A 26972-nucleotide genomic window follows, 5' to 3' on the forward strand; every position below is an offset into this window, starting at 1 on the left:
GCTGAGAGACTAGTGGCTCCTACTCTACGGTACAACAGATTTTCTCAAATTGAAAAGGTCCACCGACCCCGGCTTTACTTGATGGACTAGGCTTCTCTGGATTTTCATGGTAAGACTTCCTTTCATGTAGCTATGAAAATAATACATTATTTGATGAAAACTGGGCTTTAAGTCCGCTTTAACTGAGCGAACAGGAGCAGTGTTATATTTGATGTGAACGGGAGAGCCTGCTTATTTTAAACCATAGCCTATTTGCTGATGTTCCTCGTGAGGAACTTAACCTTAAAGGCAAAAAGAACCGGGAGACGCGGCCGTCGGTCCAAATTATAGGATCTTTTGTTGTTTCTTTGAGAAGACCCTTTAGTTGAGCTGTGTGTGGACTGATTCCTCTGTCAGGTTTATTTGTCTGTTAGCAGCGGGACAGACCGCTCTCCTGGCCAGCCGCAGGGTTTCCTCATGTCGGGATGGGTGAGTCCAGGACTGCTCAGCCAGTCCCCGGTCCGCCGCTAGTGGACGCTGAAGAGCGAGTCAGCCAGCAGTCGGTGCCAGAATAGTTCAATTCGTGTGTGGAGTTTGGTCCAATTTAATATAAATAAAATAGCGTTAATTCTATTGATAGTAAATGTAGGCTACATTGTTGCATCAATTCCTTGAATGTAGTAGTATTGATAGCATAGGTAAACTAACATTTAAATAAAAATAAAAAAAATAGGCATTTGTTGAGCATGGTTAACAGTATTGCATTTGACTATAGTAGGCCTATTTAGTATGGATTTGTTGCTTCACAAGATTGTTGCCTATACCTATTACATTCATGAATGGTTAAATAAATATTGTCACTCCGCTTACTAAGCTGCATATAGATTTGCTAGAGGAAATAAAATTTTGGATTGCTGTAAACCTTATAAATATTTTTTTTACTTTGACTTTAGACACTTATTTCCAGACTATAGCAGTCACTCACTAACAAATTTCTAACGGACTCCTGGGTAACTTCCACACCTGTGTCTGTGAGCAAACGAGAATCAGTTCAGCTGTAATTTTTTTCTATTCTACTACCAACACCTAGTGAATCAGCTTCAATAAACATATATGGTTCTCAATAGTTTAAATGATTCATAGCATTTCAAACTGCATGATTATTATTGAGTAAACTACTGTAGGCCTATAGTTCATGAATAAAATGAGCCAATCCCAGAGACTAATGATTCACCAGTATCTGCCCCACAGTGAGGAGGATTTAATCCACATTTAAAGGTTTAGATTCAAAGGTTTTATTTTTCACATGATGATACAGTACTTTTACCTGTGAAATGTAGGGTGGCATAGTCTCGAAGATATGCTAGTGTGCACATAAAGAATAATAATTAGAATGAGAGTAAAAATCTAAAAAATCTAAAAAAAATAAATAGTATAAAAATGTAAAGATAAAAAATGATCAAATACTATGTGAGTATTGGCCTGGATTAGCGGTGCAAATTTTCCCAGTATCTAAACATGTGAATAAGAAAATTAAATTCCCTGATAGTACTAACTTTATTAGAGATTATAATGTTTTGGTCATGACCTAAAATATAAAAATATAAAATGTACTTATGTCACAGGTGTAAGGGAAACTATACAAATTTGTAGATGCTTGAAAGATTAAGGATCAATATTTTTGCAAATGATAAAGAGAACTAAAGCTGCATTTTATTTTTTTGTGAGATGTCTGCTTTGCAATAACAGCATCTGGTAAGATTTCCCTGCTAAGCTCTGAGTGTTACTTGGCCACTAGAGTGTACAGGAAGTTGTAAGTAGGTGATATAAAGCAGATACTTTTACTGCACCATTAATAAATCATCTGTAAAGGGACAGTGAATGGCCTACTGCTTAAAAAAAGTAAGGAAGAAACAACCAAGGACAACACATCAAGGCTCCTGTATGAGATAAACAAACAGTTTTTTAGCCTCTGGCTTGTTCCTCCAACACTGCCAGTACGAACAGTTCTCCTGCAGGGGAATTGTGCCACAGGCTCATACCTTGGCCATGTCTGCTTGTCTCCATGGCGTATCTTCAGTCTTGACCTCATGGGAGAGTTCACTTGTATTTTCAGGCTTGCTTCACTGCGCTCCAAAGTGACACAAAGGCCCATTCATGCCCGAGAGTGGCTCCATTCATGGGCACTGAGTACTTGCTGGTAGAATTCATAATTGTTCGGCGTCTTCCATCTCCGAGGCTTACTGGCGGAAATGACGCCACAGTGGGTTGTTTTAAGGATGACATAAATATTCAAATAGACGCATGGGTCACTGTTTTGTTTGTGGTGGTTTTGTTGTTGCATTATGCATGCTCTGCATAGTTTGCTTCCTACACCGGCTGTAGACCTGTAGTGATATGAAACAAAGCAGGACTTTGAAGAATTCTGAAGAATAAGATTGCAGTGTGATAGTAAGATTAAGACCTTGCGCTGGCCTCCGGACGAGTAGGAGTGGAGTGGGTTACTAATTAGTGGTTCAGGTGAAGCATATCTCAGTTCTTTACAAAGTAAAGTAGTTCATTTGACTTTTTGAAGAAAAAAAAATGTTTTTTAAGTTTGGCACATTTAAGTTTGAAGAATATGTTTTTGTTATTTTTTTAAAATTAGTTTCCCAGTAAAGTTTAACTGGTACTTTCTGATCGTGAAGCTAAGTGAAGACATTACTTTATTTGCCTCCTACATGACAGAGTCAGGACCGCGAAGTACTGAGCAGCATCCCTGCTGTAAGCTGAAAGGGAATAAGTACTTTGATTGTGGACTTGTTGAGAGCAGAGACCTGCCGACAAACTCCTTCAGTTGTCAAATGGTCTGTTTAATCCAACCTCTGACCTTCCACCTTATGAGTAAAGCCGATATTTTATTGCCCAATAAGTAAGAAAATGTAATTATTGTTCTGCAATTTATCAAACACCTGTTGAATAAGCATAACGTAAACATGCAGAAATGCTTCGACTGCTTCCCCCACAGTCAACTTACTGTCCCCTCTTAATCCACATGTTATATAAGATCATGTTAATATATTATCGGTTATCATATCTGTATCAGCCAGAACAAACACATATGGGTTATCTTTATCTGCCCTGAAACTATATCAGTGCATCTCTAAGGATGACCCAGAATGCATGTGTTCATCTCCATGCAGTAGTGATATCAGTTAGTATTCATGTCATATCAGGAGGCAGGAAGCAGCTGTCATATATGTAGTTAAATGTTAGAATGGGAAGCATCTGAATCAAGTGACGTGGAGCCACTTGTGTGTATATAAGCATATACAATCAACTATGCCTTTCTTGTACTCATTAGCTTTTAAAGCATATTTTACGCAATACCTAAGATCCGTTTTCCATCATTTTCCGTCATGCTGCTAGACTGTAGAACACTTATAATACAATACAGACATGTAATCATTTCCTGCCTTTAAATTTATATTATTATTTAATAAAGTAAAATATTTTATGATCCGTATTTGGTGTGCCGAATGTCAAACCACTGAGACAGTTTGACATTCAGCATGACAGGATTGCTGAACAATTAGCCCCTGTTATAAGGGCGGATACTGCAGGGTTTCATGGTCACAGAGAGGAAGGAGGGCGAGAAGTGCTCCTGCCCTCCCACAACTGACCCAGAGGTTGTGCAATAGCCCGCTCATCGGACAAATGGCTTTAAGCTGGAACCACAAAGAGATACACATCATGGCATGTAATGATAGTTGTGCTGTATAGTAATAATATGAATAATTTAATCTATAGGTGATGTATGTGTTTGTGTTATTAGCCTCTAGAGTATCTGTTCTGACCCTTGGTGCATGCAACTGGGTGTGCTGGATGGGGTTGTGTTCCAGATTCACACTGTCCACTGTCCACTCTGACAAAGGTGTGACTGGAACAAATTAAAGAACTGATGTAATGCAAAAGTCAAATGTGGAAAATTTGTTCATTTTTGACACAGCTGCTAAAACAAGGTGTGAATTTAAAAGATGCACCGTTACTCAGGATGTTTTCTGTTTGTCTTCCAATAGCTTACTACTGGCTAGAATGAAGCCGTGATGGGTTTGATGGGGCTGACTTGTGTTGGGGCTTTAGACCGATACCAAACACACCTTCATGCTTTTTAAGAACACAATTTCTGCCGTGACATGGCCGGGAGTCAGAATAACTACTGGGGACAGCATGACCTAAACAGGTACGCAAACACCACTCAAAACCAGAACAAACACCAGAAACAAAATGTAAACAAGAATCACTTATCACTATGAGTGTGACATTACAAAAACTACTTTAACTTTCATCACACAATATCAGGAGTATAATTCTGGGACAATCCATATTAAATACTTGGCACAGTACTTTTGTTATGTTGTCATGTTGTCATGCTTGACATGTAAACAGACAGAAAAGATGAACACCTGCAGTCGCAGAGTTAATTAAATAATTGTTTCCACGTGTCTGTGATCAAAATCCCTCAAATTCGGTCATAATTTCAGTTTTATTTAAATTTGCCTTTACAATCTGTAGAACATATGACGTCCTTTTCCTTTGGACCCTTGACATTGGATAAGGAAAGACTGAGAAGAAAACTTTGAATGGGAAAAAAGGGAAAAATCAGTCCCGTTTTGAAACCTTTAAAATGATAACATTGACAGAACAATCATCAAAGCTCCATAAAGACAGCAACAAACAAGAAGGATATGGCTCTAAGAAGACGTCAAGCAGCTTATAATGCTGTTACATAATGTAAATACAGAAAGGAGAGCAGAGCATATGTTCTGTTAAAGCATATGGCATGCTCTTTATTTCACATATAATGAATTACTCATGACAGGTTATGTGCAGGAATGATTTACATTCGCACACATCTCTGTATGGATGTCTCAACCTCTCTTGCTTTGCAGAGCGTGCTTTGGCCTGAGTGCTGGCATGGAACACAACCCGACGGAGCTTCAACAACAGCAAATGGCCAAGGAATTTAACTGTGAGTGTTTTAGATATTGTTTTTACATTTAAGTAATAATAAAATTATTTTTAGGACAAAGAAAAGTACAAATTGAAAAGTGTCTATAACTAGCACTGGTTCACTTAACTTGGATGCATGTGACACGTGACAAGTTAATATTGCTTATAAATATTACGTTATTAACATTAATCTGTAATTACTGATAATTGTTATACCTTGAGATAGAAGGGAACATGTGCTCAAAACACAAAGTGCACACGGTTATGAATATCTGTGAAATTAAATATAAATAAACAAAACAAAACACATTTTTCTATGCTAAGTCATTAATTTTGTTAAAGTTATCATCATTTTTGAATTGGGTTAAGTAATACAGTCTGCCATTATAAATCTATACCCTTAAGTTCGTCTTAGCTCGACAGACGTTGAGTTTAAACCCTGTTTGACTGATAAAACAGCATGCAGACAGGGTTTAGGTGAGTTTGTCATCACTGGACTGAGCTGTGTAGCAGAGAGAGTGAGTGAAGGAGGAGGGGAAGCTATTGCTCCCTGGTCACCAGCTGTTCCTGCAGTCTGGGGCACGTCGGATGTTTCCACAGAGAAGGTTATGGGAAGCTCCGTGAAGATTATAGCCTGCCCCGTAGATAATGCCGATTCCTGTGTTAATCAGGGTGTTGTGGCTGATGTTTGACGAAGAGGGTGATAGGTTAAGCGGTTGTTTTCAACATGTTTTTACTCCCGTTTCCTGTACGGTACCTTCAGCAAAACAGGAGTCTTTTTCTTAGTAGAGTGGGCAGCCCATTCCCCCTGGTATTTTTTCCCTCCTACACCATCACTACACTTGCGTTAAGAGTTTGTTTTTTCTCATGGCAAGTTGTTTTCCATGTTTCTTCCCCTGAGAATTGTTTCTGCACTGAAGGAAGAAACAGTGATAGCAAAACCTTTGTACAACAAAGCAGTGATATCTTGGTGTAAAGTACAATTTAGCAATTCTTGAAGACAGTTATTTAATACATGATTATTTTCAGCTTTCCCAGGCAGCATCTCCCTCTCCCAGCCTCCTTTCTACTCTGATACCTCCCGCCTAACGTGCGATAACATACTGCAGCCCCATGAGGGAGACCAGGTGGTCCCTTCTTCCCAGAGACAAACTGTGTTTGGGAGCCACCAGAGAGAAGCCAAACCCTTGCCGCCTCTGCCTGACCATGAGGAGCTCATGTCTGATGAGGCAGCCGATAGCGAGGTGGAGTTTTTTACCAGTGACCGACGTCGCCTTTTGCCCAAAAGCTGCCCCAAGGCCATGTGCAGGGGCACGAACAGAGACTGTGGGCAAGTTAATTACGCCTACCAGGAGAGCTTGTTGCCGGCTGGTGGTGCTGGGATTGGCTCAATGGCTTTCTCATGGCCAGGCAGAGAGGACAGACCAACAGGGAGGTGGGTTTGGAGCCAACATCTGGGCATCAGCTCTCCAGAAGGAAGAGAAGACCACCCACATGTGGTGTCAGCAGGGGATACGTTGTGTAGCAAACAGCCAGACCAACACCAATCACCCAGACTCCGGTTTTCCTGTTCAGGCCCTGCTTCTCTGCCTCTACACAGCAGCACCACAACCTGCCCCACTGACAAGCCACAAATCCCTCCTCGTATCCCCATCCCGCCAAAACCTCCTGCTCTCTTAAGGACTGTGACCCCCAACGAGGAAGACAAGCCTCCCAAAATTCCACCAAGGGTCCCCTTAGTCCCACCCTGCCCACCACGTACCCCAAGCCCCAAAAGCCTTCCAATTTATATCAATGGTGTGATGCCTGCCACACAGAGTTTTGCTGCTAACCCAAAATATGTGAGCAAGGCATTACAGGGGCAGCAGAGTGAAAGGGCGCCACCTGCAGCTCCATTATCTCCCTGCATTGTTCCCATTTTGAAGGATGGCAGACAGGCCAGCGCTACGCACTACATCCTCCTGCCACCTGACCGACCAGCGTACTCGGACAGACGAGGAAGACTCCTGAGTGAACCGGCCAGGACAGGAAACGGCAGCGTCTGGCAGAACACATAGAAACCCTAGCTTATGTCACTGTCTGACACTTGACGAGTACAAAACTGTGACATATAAATCACAAATAACCATGTGATACACTATTGTACATAGTGCGTCGCATAGGTGTTCTTTTTAATGACTGATGTATTTCAAGGTCACTTATGTCAAACAACACTGAGGTTTTTGTCAATTTTTAACTGAACTTTTTAACTGGTCAGTATTTTGGCGACGTCCCCTGTAGTTCATCCTGGAAAACATTCCAGCATTTTCACTAATAGTGGAGACTTTTTTACCTCTTATAACCATTTTTCTCACAGGGAAAATGTCTCATTGCTCATTGATTGTTAAGTCTGACAGTCATATGCTCATATCACTTAAACAACCTGAGCTACTACTATATTTTTTTTTTCGTGAGCAAATAATTACTGTATGTACAAGCTGGGCTTGTACCAAACTGTTCATCCCATGTGTGTGTGTTTTTTATGACATTGCTGCTTGAAATCTTAAGTATAATGTATTGATAGATTTAATGTTTTACCGAATCATTCTCACATTAAGATTTATGATAAATTTAGCAATAAGGGTAAAATAAGAACGACACAACAAAACATTAACATGGTTTGTGCATGCCTTTTGCAGCTATCACTAGCAGAAAGCTGATCACTTTATTTTAAAGTTACACCTAGCTACATCCTACCTACACAACACTAAACGACCGCATTTCAAGCATTCACCCTTGCATCATATTATATGCTCATGTGCACACTTTAATTAAGTTTAATTTATTTTATTTTAAGGAAAATTCTGTGAGCCGAATACAAACAAAAGTGCAGCATTTACATATGAAGAACAGTAGTCAACAATTCATTAATGTCTTGTGATGCTGTTAAAGGTTTTCCATCAGAAGTGTTTATATGCACAATTATGGTCACTTGACAAACTATGTATATCACTACGTTGAATTATTTTACTTATGTATGTACATTTAGCTCAAATACTGCATATATGGTCCAAAAAAGTACTGATTGGGCCTTTAATGCTTGTTTTTTGTGTATGGACATGGAAGTCACGTTACGTTTACACTCTTGAGGTGCAGACCTACGTTTGTTACATTGACAGGTTGGAAGTTCTCATGAAGGTTCAGTGTCAAATTTGGCCCAAGCAAAGGCTGTCTCTAAGTTCATAATGTTGTTTGTTGTCAAAAGTAAATCATGGTAAAATTGTGTTTTTAATCTATTTATAGAAATAAAATAACTTATTCATTCTATGATCGGCTCTGTGTTATTTTTCCACCCCAGCCCTATGATGCGTACCAATGGAAAGCTTTTTCATGTTGATGATTTTTTTTATTTTTTACATTAGATCCTCATGAAACTACTACCTTTGAAAGGAAGGAAAGTCAACATATCACTTCTTTATTTTGCAAGTGTTTTTGTACCATTCATCTTTGAAGAAAACCATAAATAAAGAATGAATGAAATGTGTGTCCTGCTGCAATGACATTAAATTGACATGGTTTTAACATTTTTAGCCAATTTTACTGGTTTATATAAATCGATAAATACATGTCTGGAAAATGTATTATAAACCTACAGTAGGAAAGTACACGTAACACAATATCCTTACTAAAAGTAATCCAGTGTTAAAAGTACCATTGTTTCTTAAAGATATCATATTCTAACAATTTTTGTGCTCTCTCAGAGCTTGAGAAAACAGGACAAACTGTTAAATTGGAGTTCTGAGACAAATTTTAATGGAGCATCAACAGTAGATCAAAAATGCTCACAAATATATGAGCTGCAAGATGACTAATGTACATAAAATAAAGGCTACTGATGGTCATTTTCCTTTGTCAAGTGTGTAATGGTGATGACAGTGACTTTGGTCAGGAAAGCACAAATAACCATTTTTTGTCCATGCTACATTATCTCCTCACACTCGGGTATCATGGTGATTCAGCAGGCTTAAAGTACAAACCATACAACTACTTTATTATACCAAATCATGCTGACATGAGTGGCATGTCTTCCGTCTCTCTTTTCTCTGAACTCCACATATATTATCACTCTCCATTAGAACAGTCTAATGAAGCAGAAATGTCAAAACATAATCTTGGAAAAAACTAACATCGTTTAAGTATCTAACTTTCACATGTGTCGGAATTTCCAAACACCACAATTTCTTTTAATCAAAGTCTGTTTCATTCACTTGTAATCACATATGTATTAAACATCTAATCAACATGACATGGCATGAAAAACAGTTATTCTACGATGAAATAAGTCCTTGTGCTTGCAAAATAAGTTAAAAAATAAACACATATAACTTCTACTAATCCCCTTTCACCCCCACCCCGCCGTCCCCTCACCCCTGCAGTTCCTTATAGGCCTTATTGAACTTTGACCTGTGGTCTTCTACAGGCACGGCCTCAGCCGTCTCATCTCTTTGGGCTGAGGTCCTTTGCGCAGCCTTAGGGCTGTCAGAGATGGGATTTTGACGATAACTTTACCGCCATGCCCGGTTGAGTAGTTTGACTTCTGCCAGGCGTTTGCTGATCATGGTGGCAAAGAAAAGGGCGAAGAGCACGCTACTGATCAGCATGTAGTCGTAGTCATCTTTGAGTACGTCAAACTGCTTCGAGGGATAGACACGTGTCTGGTAGATGTCCAGACCATATGCAACCACCTACAAGGAAACAAGTAACATTGTCAGTTTTATGTTTGATTTACCTGAAAGGGAGAAAACAATGGGTTGACTGTATTAACACCTGTTTTGGTTGGATTTAACTTTTTATGGTTATACCATTATTAGTATTTAGTAAATATCTTCTCTGGGGGTTCAAAACAAATAATACATATATGCATATCATATTTTGTTCCTTGGAATTATTTCATCCTAAAGTAATCCAAAATGCTAGTGGTTGTTTCCCTAAGGCCTTAAATGGCAATGTCAGGAAATACAGGCAGTAGAGATCAAGACAAGTTAAGACAAACACCACACATGGAAAATACGAAATAAAAATTCTCACACACAGTGGTAGTTCGAGAAAAAGACAAGGAAAAAAAACTTTTCCCATCTCTCTCTCTCTCCCCCCGACAATACTGCGACACTAGACTCACCAGGCAGGTAGACTCCAGTCCAGAGGGGGCAGTGTAAATTCCTCGCACTCTTGATACAGTCTGATTGTAGTTGATGAACCATTCTGTGCGGATCAGCAACTCTGGCGCGTAGGGTATCAGGTTCTCTTCACTGGACATCAAGAAAACAGCTTAGACACAGACAGGAAAAACCCCCAAAATCTATTAAATATGATGACTGACTGAGTGACTCACCGGCTTTGCTCAGATACTATTTCTGGCCTCCGAGGGTCAAGGAACATCTTGGGCAATGACAAAATCCCTCCAGACGGCAAGCCAACTGTGACAAAGAAAACAAAATAAACATTAAACAAGGCAATGGGCTGAAGAATGTTCAAAAGACCTTTTTCCTTTATGAGAGCAGGTGGGTTACTCTTAAATTAAAGACAGTAATTCACTGCAACAACTAAGACAGGACCGTGCTGAAACTTACTGAGCAGATGGCGGCTGGTGATGCCCTTCTCAGTCAGTGTGGCCTCCAGGGTAGAAATGGATGAGGGGAAAATGTAAGACTGCTGAAGCACCTGAGGAGCATGTGGCCGATCCAGTGAGCTGAACACAGTGCTGTTGTAGAGCTCCATCCCTTCATACAGTTCAATTACAGAGAACTCGTTCCTGCGAGACTTGGTGCTCCAGTATTCGTACTGCGCAGTCAAACAGAGGCAGGGGACACATTCAGTAGCGAGACCTGTGTTCCCCTGTCGTCTCATAATGTGTTCAGTGTCATTTTTACAGCTGCAGTGAGACAACACTGTATGCTTACTGTAACCAAGCAAAAAGCAACAAAGGAATGAATAATCTTTCCTTATGAGTGACTTTAGCAGTGGGTAATACTCACCACCACCCAGTTTTCAGAGTGCACAACATGCACCGGCCCTCTGGCCTTTCTCTGAACAGCCTCATGGATAATGCGACCGGTCACGCCATCAATCAGAAGGATCCCGACAAAGCTTCGCTCCTGGTGCAAGTCTGTGCTCTCAGTCACCACAGCCAGTAGATTGGGGTTCAGGTACTGTAAGAGATGAGATGAAACACAATTCAGCATCTTAATCAACGTTGTACAAAAACATACTAGCCATTGGGCACAGATTTGTAGTCAAATGCATGTTTCCCACCACCCACTTTAAAATGAAATTAATAATCTTTATTTCTCATAAATAAATCAGAGTTGCAATATTAAAGGGACAATCAATTTGATTTGATCATTTTTTGGCCTACTACAGCATACATTGACCCGGATTCTCTAAGAATTTACCTTGTAAATAGAAAATAAGCTTCTTCTCTTTTATCAAACATGTTAAATATAAACAACCTCAATAAAAAGGTGTAATGTTAAGATGTAAAACGGTGCCATTTTTACTAGGGTGCCATGAACTCTCCAGACTGCCCTGACAGGGCTTTAGAGTTTCTGACTTATACTGAGTGCAGGGATAGAATATGGTTAATTTCATACATGAACTACAGTAAGGAGTGAAAAACAGGGTTTATTCTTATTCAGAGTCAGTGGTGGAGAGGGGATATGATTCACTGGGGAAACAGTGACATGAGGTTCAGTGTTTCTTTGAGAGATTAGTTTTCAGCCTACATCAGAAGACTCCGTGAGTGACTCCGTTTTTCTGACTAAAGTGGAAAAGAGAGAAGCCGCGACAACACTGACCAAATCCCAAACCAATAAGAGCATTGATATAATTTTCTTCCTCTACCTCAAACACTCCTTCCACAGCACAGTGTCAGTAAGGTTTAAGGGGAAGTTATTATACCTTATAGAGGACACTACGGTCTCCCATTACTCTGCCCTGGGAGTGCACGTGCTCATTAGGCCGTTTTCCTTTCACCGAGATAATCGTCTGTACCTCGGTCGGGATGACCACCTCCCAGATCAGCTCAGTCGACAAGTCCTGAAAAAACAGCCACATTAATTCTTTTAGTCATCCATGAGTATCATTTCATGGTAGCTCACTGTGAGAACAGGAACAACAAACAGACCTCTGGCTATAATAATAAGAATTCATTCTCAGAGTATTTTAAGCATTATAGTAAAAGTTCACTTGCTTTCCACACTAAAAGTATAGTGCTCCACTGATTTCCTTCAAACTGAGATATAAAATAAAATATAAAATATGCTCTCTTACAAATCACTCATCTGTTATATATTTTACCTTTTTCATGACCGTAAAATGATCTCAAATATAAACAATAAAAATATGGAAACCATTGTTGTCATCTATGGCAACCAAAAGCTGAAGACTGGACTAGGCTTTCTAAAACTAATGTGCAAACACACTGAAACAGATCAGCAGAACAAACTTCACTTGCCGTTCGTAGCCTGTAGCCAGAAAGTCTTCCCTGGCTGGAGTCAACAAGATAAAAGAATATGGATGAGGCCAACTCCTGGAGCTGCTGTAGTACATTCTTTGTAGAGGGAAAAGCAGACACCTGTGGAAAAAAAACAGATAGATATAATTGTTACAAGTAATTTCTGGGTGACTAATCTCTCTCACAAAAGAAGAATACCACGACAATTAAATTCTACATGTTTTTATGTGTTATTCTAATGCAGTATGTGCGGACAGAGAGACCGAATCAAAGAACTAAAAAGGAACAAAGACTGGAGCAGTCAAGTGGTGGCCTGACAGGTGTGGATACAGAAAGAAAAATGGCTTTGAGACAACATGTATGTCTGTATCTGTAGAGTGTTGATCTGGTGGGTGGGGAGGTTTACGGTTTGCCACTGACCTTGTACTGGTCATCAACAAGAAGTAAGACCTTAGCATAATCCTGGTCCATGAGAGGTAGCATGAGTGACTGAAGTATTGGGTGAGGTAGAGCGGGTGGGGTGACGTGACTCTTCTTTCCAAAGATGGGATTAAATACATGGAGGGTTGCCAGGCCTGTGTCCTTAGAAAACAGAACAAATATATTAAACAAATGGCAATAATAAATACACACCATTTCCTCAAGTGAGACCAATGTTTCCTTTCAAGTGTCGCTGTGGAAGAAAGCCTCTGCTATGGCTTGTAAGGCATGCTTTCTCTTTTAAAGCTAATACAAATATTAACAATTGATCTGCTGATTTCACAGTAAAGTAATTTGCTTTATTTATGTTTGTGTAGCCTACAGGATGAAGGAAACTGACTCCCACAGAGCTCAGAGCCCTTGTTATTAGATACCTTGTCTTTGATGAGCAGTGTGCACTGCGGCGGATGAGGGAAGTGTGCAGTGGTCCGTTGCACCATTAGTTTGAAGGCTGCATTAGATGGGACGTTGTCCAGGTAGTGCCTCCATAAAATACTGCCGGTCTTGCTATCAATCCCAAAAAGCTTAACAGGAAAAAAAAAAACAAAGGATGAACTGTACAGGGGAAATTAGTTTCAGAGAGGCCTGACGGGAGTCTGTTTATTACCGTTTCATTTCACTTTAGCCCTGGCTGACTATAGACAAAATAAGAAGCTGGTATGACCACAAGTGTGCAGCACAGCTCATCTCTCCCAAAAGGTCCACGAAACAACAACTCAGTTAGAGGGTAACCCTTTAGTCTCGTACCTTACCAGATGCAGTTACCATCACCATCATCTTCTGCAAGTTGAACTCATCTCTGGAGAGGTTTTCAATGGTCACGTCATTTTTAACTTGACTGCGAGGCTTCCGTGCATCGTAGAACAGCTTCCAGAGGTGTGCGATCCAAGCCTGCAGCAAGATGAGCTGAGAGGAGAGCCTCTTCAGCACCATGGACATCAGACCGTCTAGACAAATTACATTGAGAACACAGATGCTGCTCAATGACCTTCAGTGGATTACATTCACATTTAAGGTTGGAACAAGTCTGTCATTGCAGGCAAGTGTAACTTATAAAATGAACTGGCTCTGTAGAACACTGTATAGGAATACTTATTTTGCAGCTTATTTCTGGCCTCATTATTGAAACAGGATACAGAACGCAACATATTTGGTTCGGCAGAAATATAATGTGAGTAATTATAAAAGTGAAATCGAGAGACTAAAACAAAACTTCAGTGGATATTGAGAGGGATTTTTTTTAGTCAACAACAGGAGATCCTAGCCTTAAGACAACTTAATCAAGATTTATTGTAGAAGAGTATTACCTTGAATGGCTGAATCCAAGCGCAGCAATAAAAACGGGACAAATACAGAAGAAAGTGAAGCTAATAGTAAGCAAGTGAACATACCCAAGAATCACATTTTTACCAGGCCATCAAGCCTGATGCAACCTCAAATTTGGTTATTAAAGGCAGGTGACTAATAGAAAGAAAACTCAGTGGACTAAATTATTAGTTCTATATTAGTGGAAAATCTTTAAATGACTGACTCCGGCTACGGCCTGCTATAGCTGTGCCACGGTTTTGATGCGTCCATAGCCCAGCGTCCACAGGAAGCGTCTCACTCCCTTGTAATTTGTCCTTTTTGTGCTTCTACAAAATCAGGCAGGCAAAATGCTGTGATTCTGAAATGCTCCTTGTGGGAAATGCAGCTTGAAATTGACGGAACAAAGCGGGGTCACATAGAGCTGTGAAGAAGGTAGTAGAAGGACAAATTAATAACAAGTCAATAACATGGGGCAGGCTGCACACTCCTGGCATAGCCCGTCAAAACAGATGCATCAAAACCGTGGCGGAGCCGTAACGTAGCGTAGCTGTAACGTAGCGTAGCCAGAGTCAGTGGATTCCTGGCGTTAGAGTAGGAATTTGACAACAGTCTAAATTTTCTAGGACAAGAAAATTAGGGAACTACGAATGCAGATGGGAAACTGAAAATAATAGATGACACACTGAATATTAATCCACAGCAGAGAGTAGTACATAAAGTTGGAAACATCGGGCATGACATTTACCAGCCTTTTTGCCAAACTCTCCCTCCAGCTCTGCCTGCGTTCCTGTGAGAGGCAGATCCACCATTTCCATTGTCACCACATCTGACAGGGCCTCCTCTCTTGTCCACATTACACGCCCTGGAAAACAAGACTCATTATTGTTCTGTAATCATTCATTCCACTTTCCACACCCTGTGACAGTATGCAGTTTGTGTTGACTCTTTCCATGAACATGAAACATTTTTTTCCCCCTTCATGTTTGTGGAAAGGACAAGATTATGTGTACATTATGAAAACCGAGAGCCTGTTTGTGTTCCACACAGTGGTCAGATGTTGGCAGTATTTATGATGATTAAGAAGTGGGATATACCCGAATGTTATCACGAGGCAAAGCATGGCTCACCAGTCTCTTTGCAGCACTTTGGAAAGACGTCCTGGATCTCAGTAAACACAATGAGGTAAGGGCTCTTCACATAAATCAAATGTTTCAAGCCAGTCCACTTTCTTCTTCTTTTTCTTCTTTTTACTGGCGGCTTGCAACCAGATGGAGCATTATCGCCACCTACTGTATCTTAGTTACATCTGCCTAAATCCTTGTGTTCAGTCCAGTTTGTTGTAAAAATAAAAGACGAGATGTGTTTAAGCATCATCTTTCCGGAGTTAGTTGAGAAAATGGTTTTAATGTCCATTTGTTTAATTCCTTCATGTTCAGGTCCAATTCTTAAAGTCAGTCTTTCCTTTGAGTATTTAGCGCACTCAAACAGCACATGTTCCACAGTTTCTGGTTGACTGCATGCCTCACAATTTCCAGATGGATGTTTTCCAACAAGGTGCAGAGATGCATTTAACTTTGTGTGACCTAATATAATTCTGCTGAATTGACACAGTTCTCTCCTGCTCTTCCCCAGTGTCTTTTCCTCCCCCACTTTCTGCTGAAGCTTATATAAATGTCTTCCTTTATTTCCATTATCCCATATACTACCACTGCATCTTAATTTTTCTCCTTACATATGCTTTGATCCCTTATATGCTAACTGGTACCAAGCCATTCCACCTGTTAGCTATCTGCTTCCAGCTATAAATCCTGTGTGATTCCCTACAACCCACCACCTGCAGAAACACATTGCCTCTATCTCCATGCATGATGTAAAGCAACAGGTCTTTTTTGTGGGATCTGGCAAATTATTGTCTGTTATTATTATGAGTAGGATTTTAAAATATACTGACTTTGGCGCCCCTCAGAGGTAGAATCAAAAGAAGACAGTTGTAGACAGCAGTGCAAGCCAATGCCTCAGATAAAATGAACCAGTGCAAACTGACAGAGCACACTTTCCAACACTAAAGCTTTCCGTTTCTGCCATCAATACCTGGCTGTTGTATAAAAGTGAGTGTCTGGTCTTCCGTCTGCACCATGACCCTGTAGCCAACAGAATCATCTTTCTTGAGGAATGCCTGTACGTACAGCTAGAAGACAAAATAGATTGTGTTATATTATAAAAAGAGAACACTACATGCTTAAAATTGTAAACATCCTAACATGTCATGTGCACAAGCCGTCTCCCATACTACAGAGATCGGCTCTGTAAGTAATCATGTTAAACTTGCGTAAAGTAAATTTGTAGCCTTAGTGACTTGACCAGCCAGATATCAAACAGGCTAGAGAATCACTGGGGAGAAATTTGGACTCACCTTCTCTGGTTTCCCACCATTAGGATCCATAGTGAAAATCAGTGTTGTGTCTAGAAGTCTGCGTCCACTTTCTGCACTATAGAGGTTCACTGTGGAAGCCTATAGTGAAGAAAACAGATAATCTTATCTTTCACATTGATTGAAAATAAATTTGATAGTTTTCATTGATCTTTCAAGTCTTAAGAATTGTTTCTCAACTTGAGGGTAACACATTTATTCAAATAACACACCAAGCACACAAAGACTGTACAAAACCTGCTGATTTATACACACACCACCGTTTGCCAAGAGAGCACTTTGGCAACCCATACTTAGCAAATCTAAATTTATGGTTTCACATTTACTCACAGTTTTATTCTTGGGTGACATGACAGCAGCAACAGTCTTCTCTCCAGTGGTAGCAAATGAAACTAGCATGGCCTATGAATAGAGACAAATGCATCACCAACAATTTTCACAAACTGTTTCTTAAATGAACCATTGTAATATCTCAGTATGACCCACTGAGGTGTACCGTTGTTAAATAATAAATAAATAATACATTTTGAAACAGCAGAGCTTAAAAATAAGGACATATTCTAAAAGTTCAGAACTTTGGCCTTTCCCATTTGACCATGGCGATCAAATATTTCAGCAAGAAAGCCAAGTGTCCTTTACATTTTAGGCATGGAAGCTTTGATGAAGACTGACTTACAGTACAGTACAATAATTTCAATACTAGAATAAGCAAACATTTTAGGATGGCATTTCAAGCAACAAGTGGCGTGGATTTTAATTGTCAAAACACGTTAGACGGAGAAGAGCGAGGTAGGGAGACTGTTACGTACTGGTTTCAAATCTCTCAGTGTAACTATCTGCCCATTGTTGAGCTGGAGAAGAAGGTAGTGTTCGGGCCCCAGCTGGAGGAAGAACTCTGACAGCGGCTGCCGGGCTGGGTTGGGCTGGGTGGACACCAGCACTGGTTGGAAGCCAGGGGCGACTTCAAATCCCAGTGACTAGAAGAAGACAAATGATAGCAGCACACTGTAATGGTTAAAAGCATTCTTAAAGAGAACACGCAGAGAAACTACAGCATAGGATATACATATAAACTAGAAGGGTTTTTGGTTTATTTTGGTGGGTACCTGCAGGGGGATCTGGGTCATCTGTGACTGTACGTGCAAGTCAAGCATGTACAGGGATGCAGTTGCAGAGTCCACACATGTTAACATCCCCTGGCTGATCATTACACAGCTGGCCTGTATGTTGGAAAGCCACGGAGCTTCAGCTGAGATCTGACAACACAAGCAAAGAAGTTAGAAGTGTGGAATCATACTCATATATTGTAACATTGGTTTGGTTTACTTGTTGTGTTTGAGTTGTATTATTCCTTTAAGCATTGTAATTAAAATGTGTTCTATATGTTCTACACAGCACTTTAAACTGCTTCTATAAATAAGGATTACCTGCTTGATTATCTCTCCGTCCTCCAAACTGTAACCAACAACAGCAATGTGGGAATGTGGAACAACTCCCAGTGCGTACACTTCACCATTTCCACCAGAATAGACACCCTGGTAATCCACAGTTTCACTATAGAGATGCAAAGACAGACACTTATACATTTTTTGTAAAGCCAACTTTCATAAACAAAAATAATTTGTGGCTTTATGTACCAGATATTTCCGCTGATAAAATACTACCGTTTCTATCTTCTGCATGCTACTAATGCTTAAATTCATAATCATTATGCACATATCCACTTATTCATGTATGACTTTGTCTTTATTAATCTCAGCATTCTCATTTTAAATGTGTATAAATCAGATCCTCAAAATGTTTATAATCTATTCTTTTTGATCCTACATCATTTTCGATCCAATATTTAATTAGATTTCAAATGCATTGCTATAAATTTCCACCAAATAAACACCACCAACCACACCTGACATCCTGTAATATAGACTGAACTTTTTAGAAAAGCATTCAAGCAGACAAAATATTTGTAAGGCGTTTTGCTAATTGTTATTTCATGTGGATGTTTAAGCTTTACTGTGCATAATCATGTATGTATTTGACACCAGAAGACCGTTTTAACATTCCTTTGCTGAAGGAAAAAAGTTTCTCTATGCTCAACTGAGCACAAATCTGAGTTTAAGGTCTGTACAAGCACGATTTGTGACATCACAACTAATTTGTTGCCAATTGTGGTCTGGTATGAAACTTGCGCAGGTCACATCCACTGAGAATAGACTTTTCAGCGAAACAGAAAATATCTTGTTTCCAGCAGTTAAACTATTGAAATGAGAAATATTTGCATATTCTGGATTTTTCAATAAAAAGGTAGAAACAATATATAGATCTTTTTGAGAATATTTATATTGGTAATTCATTTCTGAAAAACCATTAGACAAATTATTATTCAAAGCAGAGTATTTTTATGTCTTCAAAGATTTCTGGAGAGGATCTTTAATTTCAGGGGAGATGTTTTGTTAATGACGAGGCTTATATTAAGTAGTACATAGACAAAAATTAGATTTGAATGTTGACACAATAACATAAAAAAAACATGGCCACTTGCCTTTCTGGTAGATTCTCTATCCATTTTTGATGACCGTTAGAAAGGTAATGGAGAGAGATGACACTTTTCTTCAAGACAGCCACGTGTTTCACAGTGTCTTGCTGTCCAACCAAACATGCCGACTGGAAACTGAAATGTAGCAGCAACAAAAGCAGTTAATATCTGATCACATTAATGACAATTCAAAACTGAACACCTGCCAGTAAAGGAGGTTTTCACCTGCCAGAGTCGAGCACAACCTCCCAGTTCAAACCACCAACATTTGTCTCCCAGGAGCGCAGCAGGCGGCCATTACCAACCACCAGCACCGCATCTAGAAGACAAGAACTGCTTCATAAGTTATCTGCTTTCAATAAGGGAAGACTAAAAGCTCTGTAAAGTCAACTGCAATGAAAAACACACCCTGTCCGTGTTGCAGAAGAGCGTCAATGTTTCCCTCTGGCCCAGTCTTATCCACATGTCGCCAGACTGTAACAGACATTGGATGAATACTAATATAAGAACAAAATATGATAACTGAGAGGTGGATCACATTTCTGTACTTGGCCCTGTAGAACTGTCTATTACAGCAGACAGACAAAATACTCACGGAGTTCTCCAGTCCTGGAATTGAGAGCAGCAAAAACATTATTCTCTGTGGCTAGAAGCACCTTTTTGGATGACTGCAAATGTGTGTCGAAATGGGAAAAGCGAACCTTGCCAACATATTGCTGCCTCCTGTGAATCACAAGATAGAAAAAAAAATCTGTCAGAAGGTCAACATGGTTATAATCGTGGCTATGGCATATAATTAAGGATCAAACCCCAGTGTTGTGACACACTTGTTAAAATCAGATGGTTATAATGCTATCCAAACACTTCAATTTCAATCACATTTACAAGAACTCATTGAGCTTAAAGCAGCAGTGGTTTCCTAATGGCAAATTAACATTTACAAAGAAGCTAACTTTCAATAACTAAATAAATTTTATTATTATTATTTATTTATTATAATATTTGTTGGCCTGTTCTCTCACACAAAGTCCACTCCACACACACCGGGTCGCAGCTAGTGGCTGTGACAGATATTAGCTTTAGCATCTCTACAATAAAACATGGCTCCAAATAGCACACATATTTGAACATCCTCTAAATTCCTCTTACCAGTCAAATTTCCCTACTTGGTCCTCAAACACAGCCTCGACAGTACTGTACAAAATAATACATTTCAGGCACAACAAAATTAGCTTTGCCATTGCAGCAGCAGCTTTGGCTTGCTCTTCAAGACAAGGAGGAAGTCGGAAGTTGACTGGCTTGTTTTTTGTCTTGTGACTGAGAGGTGCTGCCCCATACAGGTTAGAAAGGTTCATAGCGTCTATAAATGTTATGAAGTTGTCGTAAAGAATACACTTAAAAATGTTTAACTTTAATCCGTCCACACCAGCTCAAGTAACATATAACAATGTAGCAATGATGTCGTTCCATGTCATAAAGTAACCAGCTTCATGTGCTACTGATAAATTGATCCTCAGGAAGTAAGTTCATAGTCCCATCACTAAAGTATTTTTTTCAGAGAAATATGTCCAATCTACAAAACACACTGACTTACACTTAATTTACAAGAACAATAAAATATCAGTGATTCTATGTATTTGTTTCTTTAATCAGACAATAAAATACAAATAACACAGCCTAACTATCAGGTCTATGCAACTGCAATTAAAAGTGTAAATATTATAAACAACTGACCCGTATGAGGTGTTTGTATTATGTCATAAACTTAAAGGATAGAAATGCATTGTTTTATTTTAAAGTACAAAATTGGAATTGTACCATTAGCCCTTACTAACCCTGGGTTGAGAAAATGAGTAAACTTTTGGATGAAATGACGTTGGTCTGAATGTTATCAGATTGTGAGCGCCCCCTGTGATTTACTTTCACACTTTCTTCTTCCACTGGCTAGTTTTTTCTATGGGATTTGAAGATGGCGTCGAGCGGAGGAGATGGGGAACACGAATGGACAGCGGCAGTGCGGCCGCTTTTATCAGCTTCGTACACCGCTTTTGAGACGAAAGAGCTACCTCAGCTTATTGGGTCTATAGTCAACAGGTACCCGGTTACATGTCAACAAATTACGTGTCTCTGTTTGCTTAAATATAGACCGTGTTCACCCAGGAGTTAGCTGGTTTGCTAACTTGCTAACTTAGCTTGGTGAGTTAGCGTTACGTTGATGGGAAACGTTACCCGCTTAGCTAACACTAGCGGCTAGCAAGCTACTTGAGCCTTGCACTGGCAAGCTAACTTACTCAAAATGCAATGTAGCTTGCCATAACTGGTAATTCATAAACTGTCTGAAACAAGGCACGACTTATGACTGATGTACGTTGGTCTTTATTGTAACATTATTGTTATGCAAACGTTAGTCGACGTTTAAAAAAAAAAAAAAAACTGCTTCATCACTAGCTAGCTAACACAAACATTAGCTAGCAAGCTAACTGGGCCTTCCAACTGTATAACGTAACGTTGAAATGGCTCAGACATAGTAATATTTGACTACGTCAGCTAACCCAAGTTGACTCGATTCGATCGGCTTGCATGCTGAGCTTGCCATATGCAGTCTAGTCTGGACATGTCAACAAACAGTTTATGCATGAACTGATTAATAAGGTAACGTTAGCCAGTCAGTTGAACGTTATCTGCTGATTGTCTGGTTGGGCTGAAAGTAGGCGGGGACCCTATCCTCCACTCTTTTTTGGTGAGGTGGTGATGGGTTGCCGTGTTAGGTAAATGACAACTTGGTGATATAGCTGCTTCGAAATTACATGTAAGGCAGAAGGTCTTGTGGAGAATCCGACATGGTGCTGCTAAACCTTAAGGAAGCTGGTGCAGTGCCTGTTCCGCAGGGGGAACGTGTCTTTGGAGACGACTGTTATTATATGGCATTCTTCTTTTCTCGTAAAACTAGGTAGTATATGCACACTAGTGTATACATCACCATGGAGTGATTATAAGCAAGTAGTGCCTACACAGTAGCCAGGTTGTCACTTGACACTTGTGTTCAGTGGTACCATCAGCTGATCCCTCTGGGCATTCAGATGAAGAGCTTCCTGTGATGTTTAGTGGTTTCATTTTCTGAACAACATGCAGTTATGATATGAGCAGTAATACTGCTATCAGGCTTGTTAGTTTCGATTTTAAATGAAACGACCAACTCCGCTGGTATACATGTTGGATATATATGTATTGGCTATGTGACTATACTAATGCTGGCTTAGCTTTGTTATTAAATGTAAAGCATTTTTTCAGCAATATGTTATTGATCATACAAGAAGTTTCAACATCTTGAGCTTAAGAGTTGCTTGAGCATGAGGATTACACTGAGCGAGTGCTGCAAGAGTAGTGACATTTTTCACCAGAATTGTTGAAGAGGCGTCATTTAGCCTGGGCAGTTTGTGTCAGTGTATGTGTAGGACACCACTAAAGTCAACCAACAGAAACATAACATCAGAGCTGTGGCTCTCAAGGTGTTTTTAGGACATTGAATAGTCTAAGCTTAACTGCATAATACATGACAAACTGGTTTTCCCTGGTGACAAACTGCAAAGAGGCAGAGAGCAGATCTGTCAGACATTTTAGGGAAGACTGCATAAATGGTGCTCAAAGGCAGTGAGTTAACCTGAGTTCAGTGCACACTGTAATGTCCCTATACTGACAGCTTGGACCAGCTCTGGTTTCTTTGTGGAATACATTTATCAACACTCATTAATAACAAACTATTGTGGTGTGGGAATTGTGCCAAAATATATACAGGTGTGCCTAATAAAGTAATTTTCTCCAGGCCTGTCTTGGAATATTTCAGTCCTAGATATTTTTAGCAAATACCTGTCTTGGTTGAAGGGGATATCTGACTGTAGCTAAATGTTGTGGGTTTTTCTAGTTGGACTTAAGTTTTTCTCATACAAACAACATGTCAACATCTGTCTATTGCATCTCCCCTAAATCTCTTCTCCAGAAAGACCTTCTATTAAGATATTCTATGTAAATTCATATTTTAGAGTATTTAATGAGATATTCTACTTGTTGTTTGCAGTGAATCAGACATCCTTCACCACGACAAACAGTATGAGCCTTTCTACTCATCATTTGTGGCACTCTCTGCACACTACATCACCACAGTATGTGGACAAAGTATGTATTTAATTAAATTTTCTCTTTAGTTAAATCGATATGCAATTATTACTGCTATTCAGCCAAAATATTTAGATGTCACAGGTTGTGTGTTCTTCCAACTAGCAAATTTTCTTTGCTCTGTCTCTCTAGTACCGAGAAACCAGCTGCTGTCGGTTGCTGCAGCGTGCAAAGTATTGATTGAATTCTCATTGCTGCGTTTGGAGAACCCGGACGAGGCATGTGCGGTATCACAGGTGAGAGAGACAAACTGCATGGGAGGCCACTGCTGCTTGTCTATACAACTACTGAGCAGTACTGATCTGTGAGATTGTAATGTTGTGGGACTGCACTGAACTGAGCATTTTTTGTGAGTTTTAAGGAGACAGGACATTTACCAGCCACAGGCAGCCTGTTGCAATGTTTTCAGCCTCGTTGGCTAGTTTAAGTTGAATTGAATTGTACACTTTGATGTAGAGTAACCCTGTTTTGTTTTTTTCTTCAGAAACACCTGATTCTTCTAATAAAAGGACTTTGCACTGGTTGCAGCAGACTAGATCGCACAGAAATCATTACGTTCACCGCTATGATGAAATCTGCCAAGTTGCCTCAAACCATCAAGACCCTTTCAGATGGTAAGTGTCCCTTAAGTGACAGACCAAAGTTAGACAATATTTTACTGATTTACTGAAATTATGCAATTATTAAAGAAGTCGAGTATTAAAACTGGGGGGAAGCATGTTTGATTCAGGGTTTTCTCAATGGTTTTTATTTGATTGGTTTATTTGTTTCCTATATTGACTGTTGTAGTGGTTGATCAGTGATATTGCAAAGCTTTGGTATGTGACATAGAAAATTGTGTCCTTGTTCATCTAATAGTGGAAGATCAGAAGGAGTTACCCAGTGCTGTGAACCCAGAGCTTCGACAAAAAGAAGTACAAATGAACTTCTTTAATCAACTGACTTCAGTTTTTAACCCTGACCTTACCACCATCTTGGCCTCCCCAACAGCAGCACACATGCAGGCAAGTGTTACCAGCCCTCCAGCTGCCCGCACCATTACTGTCCTCAGTAATTGACAGCTAAACCACAACAACTTGTTTATCAGTGTTTTTACTAAGCTGTAATTTAATTCAAAACATCTGCTCTTTCACTGCATTGCTGGTTGTAATTAATCAGTATAATAATAATAATAATAATAGTTTTTTTTCAACTCTCTCCAATTACAGGCTGAGAGTGATTGCGATGACCAAACCACAGATCAAGCCATTCAGGCCAAAATGAAAAATGCCTTTGTCTCTCAGAATGTGTCAAGCTTACAGGAACTTGGTGAGAAATTGTTGCTTTGTCGTAGAACATTGTGGCTTTGTTTTACCCCAAGTCTACAGTATTTTTTACAAGTCTGATATTTAGGAATATGCATAACACTTCCTAATGACTTTGTAAACTGCAGTAAAACTATATTGGTAAATACATTTCTTTACAGTTCTTTTTCTTTCTATGTTTTCAGTACAGCCACATGAAGTATTGAGTCATTTGACATTATGTTTTCTATGAAGTGATTTCCAAATGAAATATCAGTTTGGACTAATAGTATTTTTTTTTCCTCCATAAATTGTATTTCCAGGTGGGTCTGAGAAGTTGTTACGAGTGTGCCTCAACCTGCCCTACTTTCTACGCTACATCAACCGTTTCCAGGATGCTGTATCAGCCAACTCTTTCTTTATCATGCCTGCCACAGTGGCTGATGCCACTGCGGTTCGCAATGGGTATTTATTTTAATTTATGTATTATGTAAAAATGTTCTAATGTTAGTATAATTTATATTATGATTTGTTTTGAAGGAGGCAGTAGAATCTGTCTAGTTTCTGCATGTGTATTAGATTAAGAGTGTTTAGAAACATTAAATTAACTTTGTATACTCAAAACCCATATCCAGATTTCATTCACTCGTGATAGACGTAACCATGGCTTTGGACACACTTTCCCTGCCTGTGCTGGAGCCGTTGACACCAGGAAGATTACTGGATATGACTGTGCTAGCTTTGAGCTGTCTCTATGCTGGTAGGTAATAACTCTCTTTAGGTAAAGTAAAATTATACTGTCCAGTTATTCAAACTGCTATAACGTCAACAAACATACAAGCAGGTATTGTAGATGACACCAGTTTCCATCAACCGTCTCAGTAGATCATAAAGCAGTGCAGCAGTACGTCATGTGCTTGAATACTAGCGCCAGCTGGAACAACCACTGCTGTTCTTTCCTCTGTTTAATAATCAACAGAATGCAACAATGTCATTCTCTGCATAGTGTTGAAAGTCAAATTTGTAATAAATAAAGCAGAACAAAACCCTTTTTTACCCGTTAAGGTGTGAGTGTGGCCACTTGCATGGCCATTCTCCAGGTAGGTAGCGGCTTGCAGCTTCGCTCTGCCTCCACTGGGACTAAAGAGGAGGACTATGAAAATGACGCAGCCACAATTGTCCAGAAATGTGTGAGTATTATAAGTACTACATGACATAGAAACATTATTCACTAACATGTATGTTTATATTCACCTTCAACCTTCATATTTTTTTTTTTTTTTTTTTTTTATTACATAAACATAGTGTAAGTGAAAAATGAATTGTGAGGAGATATATTGTATTCTGACTGGGTCTACATAGAGACTCATTCTCATATTTTGACATTTTATCATCTCTAATGACAAGATACAGCAAATTTAAAATGTGTAACAACAAAAATGTCTGTTTGCAACAGCTGGAGATCTATGAAATGATTGGACAAGCCATCAGCAACTCCCGAAGAGCTGGAGGAGAGGTGAGTACCAGGTGTGAGTGCAACACTAGAATAGTAAAAGAATAATACTAGTTCTACCTATACTGGTAAGTACCTTGCTTAGGCTGTGCCACTTCGGAAATGGACTGTTTTTGGAGTTAATAATTGTGTCAGAGGTTCTAATAAAATATTTATTTGTGTACTACAGCATTATCAGAACTTCCAGCTGCTTGGAGCCTGGTGCCTTTTGAACAGCCTGTACCTGATTCTTAACCTGAGCCCCACTGCCCTGGCAGATAAAGGGAAAGAGAAGGATCCCTTGGCTGCCCTGCGTGTCCGGGATATTGCTGCTCGCACCAAGGATGGCGCGGGATCACCCAAACTTGGTCCTGGAAAAGGGTAATTTCCTATGAATAAGTTCACATAATTTTTCTAGTGTCTTATGGCTCAGTTTTATGTTTTGATTTTCAACAGTTATGCAGTGTTTTTTATTTATATAAATGAAGGTGTGGGCAGCGGTAACTGAAATAAATTTTTTTTTTATTTGCTGATTTAAAAATTAAAAACCACAATTTGCATATTTCTGACATGTGGTGCATAAAAAGTCACACTTGAAAAGTGATTTGTGTGCATTAATTATTTTTGTTGTTTTTCTTAAGTCACCAAGGGTTTGGCGTTTTGTCCGTTATCCTGGCCAACCATGCCATCAAACTTTTGACTTCACTTTTCCAGGATCTGCAAGTTGAGGCCTTGCACCGGGTAAGTGAAGCAATAAACTTCTGTTGTATTTCAAAGAAAATGTCCATAATTTAACAAATGTGTCT

The 26972-nt window shown here is 39.5% G+C and overlaps 3 protein-coding genes across 19 annotated transcripts in view; 2 read left to right on the forward strand and 1 right to left on the reverse strand.

Annotated features, from left to right (window-relative positions):
- The window catches only part of LOC123975474 (ERBB receptor feedback inhibitor 1), a 15728-nt gene extending 7451 nt beyond the window's left edge, over positions 1 to 8277 (forward strand). For 7 of the 9 annotated variants that reach the window (XM_046056989.1, XM_046056992.1, XM_046056993.1 and 4 more), the window contains 3 exons: positions 4038 to 4201; positions 4911 to 4990; positions 6001 to 8277. In XM_046056989.1, coding sequence (XP_045912945.1) covers positions 4155 to 4201; positions 4911 to 4990; positions 6001 to 7028 — 1155 coding nt within the window. In that variant the 5' untranslated portion in view covers positions 4038 to 4154 and the 3' untranslated portion in view covers positions 7029 to 8277. Of the gene's footprint in view, positions 1 to 10; positions 110 to 3819; positions 3893 to 4037; positions 4202 to 4910; positions 4991 to 6000 lie in introns of those variants that run through there. The other 2 variants (XM_046056996.1, XM_046056998.1) reach the window with 2 other exon arrangements.
- Positions 8278 to 8740: 463 nt separating this feature from the next.
- emc1 (ER membrane protein complex subunit 1) lies at positions 8741 to 20524 on the reverse strand. 3 transcript variants are annotated; one of them, XM_046056975.1, is made up of 24 exons: positions 20368 to 20477; positions 19920 to 19941; positions 19814 to 19827; positions 19627 to 19692; positions 19444 to 19537; positions 19225 to 19353; positions 18110 to 18236; positions 17789 to 17938; positions 17492 to 17659; positions 17013 to 17084; positions 16665 to 16763; positions 16343 to 16439; positions 14997 to 15113; positions 14251 to 14259; positions 13691 to 13890; positions 13318 to 13467; positions 12884 to 13045; positions 12464 to 12583; positions 11908 to 12045; positions 10986 to 11159; positions 10581 to 10791; positions 10343 to 10427; positions 10130 to 10259; positions 8741 to 9695 (listed from the first exon to the last, which is right to left on the reverse strand). In XM_046056975.1, exons 2-24 carry the CDS (start codon positions 19928 to 19930, stop codon positions 9516 to 9518), a joined length of 2703 nt encoding a protein of 900 aa, XP_045912931.1. In that variant the 5' UTR covers positions 19931 to 19941; positions 20368 to 20477; the 3' UTR covers positions 8741 to 9515. The 3 variants fall into 3 exon arrangements, with proteins under 3 accessions (XP_045912931.1, XP_045912929.1, XP_045912930.1); XM_046056973.1 differs by having other exon boundaries at positions 19814 to 19941; positions 20368 to 20524; XM_046056974.1 differs by lacking the exon at positions 14251 to 14259 and having other exon boundaries at positions 19814 to 19941; positions 20368 to 20524.
- A 642-nt stretch (positions 20525 to 21166) lies between these two features.
- Positions 21167 to 26972, forward strand: part of ubr4 (ubiquitin protein ligase E3 component n-recognin 4) — a 62988-nt gene continuing 57182 nt past the window's right edge. For all 7 annotated transcript variants that reach the window (XM_046057522.1, XM_046057524.1, XM_046057523.1 and 4 more), the window contains exons 1-12: positions 21167 to 21312; positions 23294 to 23391; positions 23524 to 23627; positions 23876 to 24005; positions 24250 to 24395; positions 24600 to 24699; positions 24998 to 25139; positions 25310 to 25434; positions 25740 to 25864; positions 26131 to 26190; positions 26357 to 26547; positions 26808 to 26907. In XM_046057522.1, coding sequence (XP_045913478.1) covers positions 21188 to 21312; positions 23294 to 23391; positions 23524 to 23627; positions 23876 to 24005; positions 24250 to 24395; positions 24600 to 24699; positions 24998 to 25139; positions 25310 to 25434; positions 25740 to 25864; positions 26131 to 26190; positions 26357 to 26547; positions 26808 to 26907 — 1446 coding nt within the window. In that variant the 5' untranslated portion in view covers positions 21167 to 21187. The remainder of the gene's footprint in view (positions 21313 to 23293; positions 23392 to 23523; positions 23628 to 23875; positions 24006 to 24249; positions 24396 to 24599; positions 24700 to 24997; positions 25140 to 25309; positions 25435 to 25739; positions 25865 to 26130; positions 26191 to 26356; positions 26548 to 26807; positions 26908 to 26972) is intronic.

The sequence above is a fragment of the Micropterus dolomieu genome, linkage group LG08 (assembly GCF_021292245.1).
Source record: "Micropterus dolomieu isolate WLL.071019.BEF.003 ecotype Adirondacks linkage group LG08, ASM2129224v1, whole genome shotgun sequence".
Lineage (NCBI taxonomy): Eukaryota > Metazoa > Chordata > Actinopteri > Centrarchiformes > Centrarchidae > Micropterus > Micropterus dolomieu.

Excerpts from the sequence above, each read along its gene's own strand:
- emc1 (XM_046056973.1), bottom strand. The coding sequence starts at position 20,459 with ATGGCAAAGCTAATTTTGTTGTGCCTGAAATGTATTATTTTGTACAGT. Across the intron at positions 12,046-12,463 it reads CTGGCTACAGGCTACGAACG|GACTTGTCGACTGAGCTGAT; the intron begins GCAAGTGAAGTT and ends CTGTTTTTTCAG. Across the intron at positions 11,160-11,907 it reads ACCGTAGTGTCCTCTATAAG|TACCTGAACCCCAATCTACT; the intron begins GTATAATAACTT and ends CATCTCTTACAG.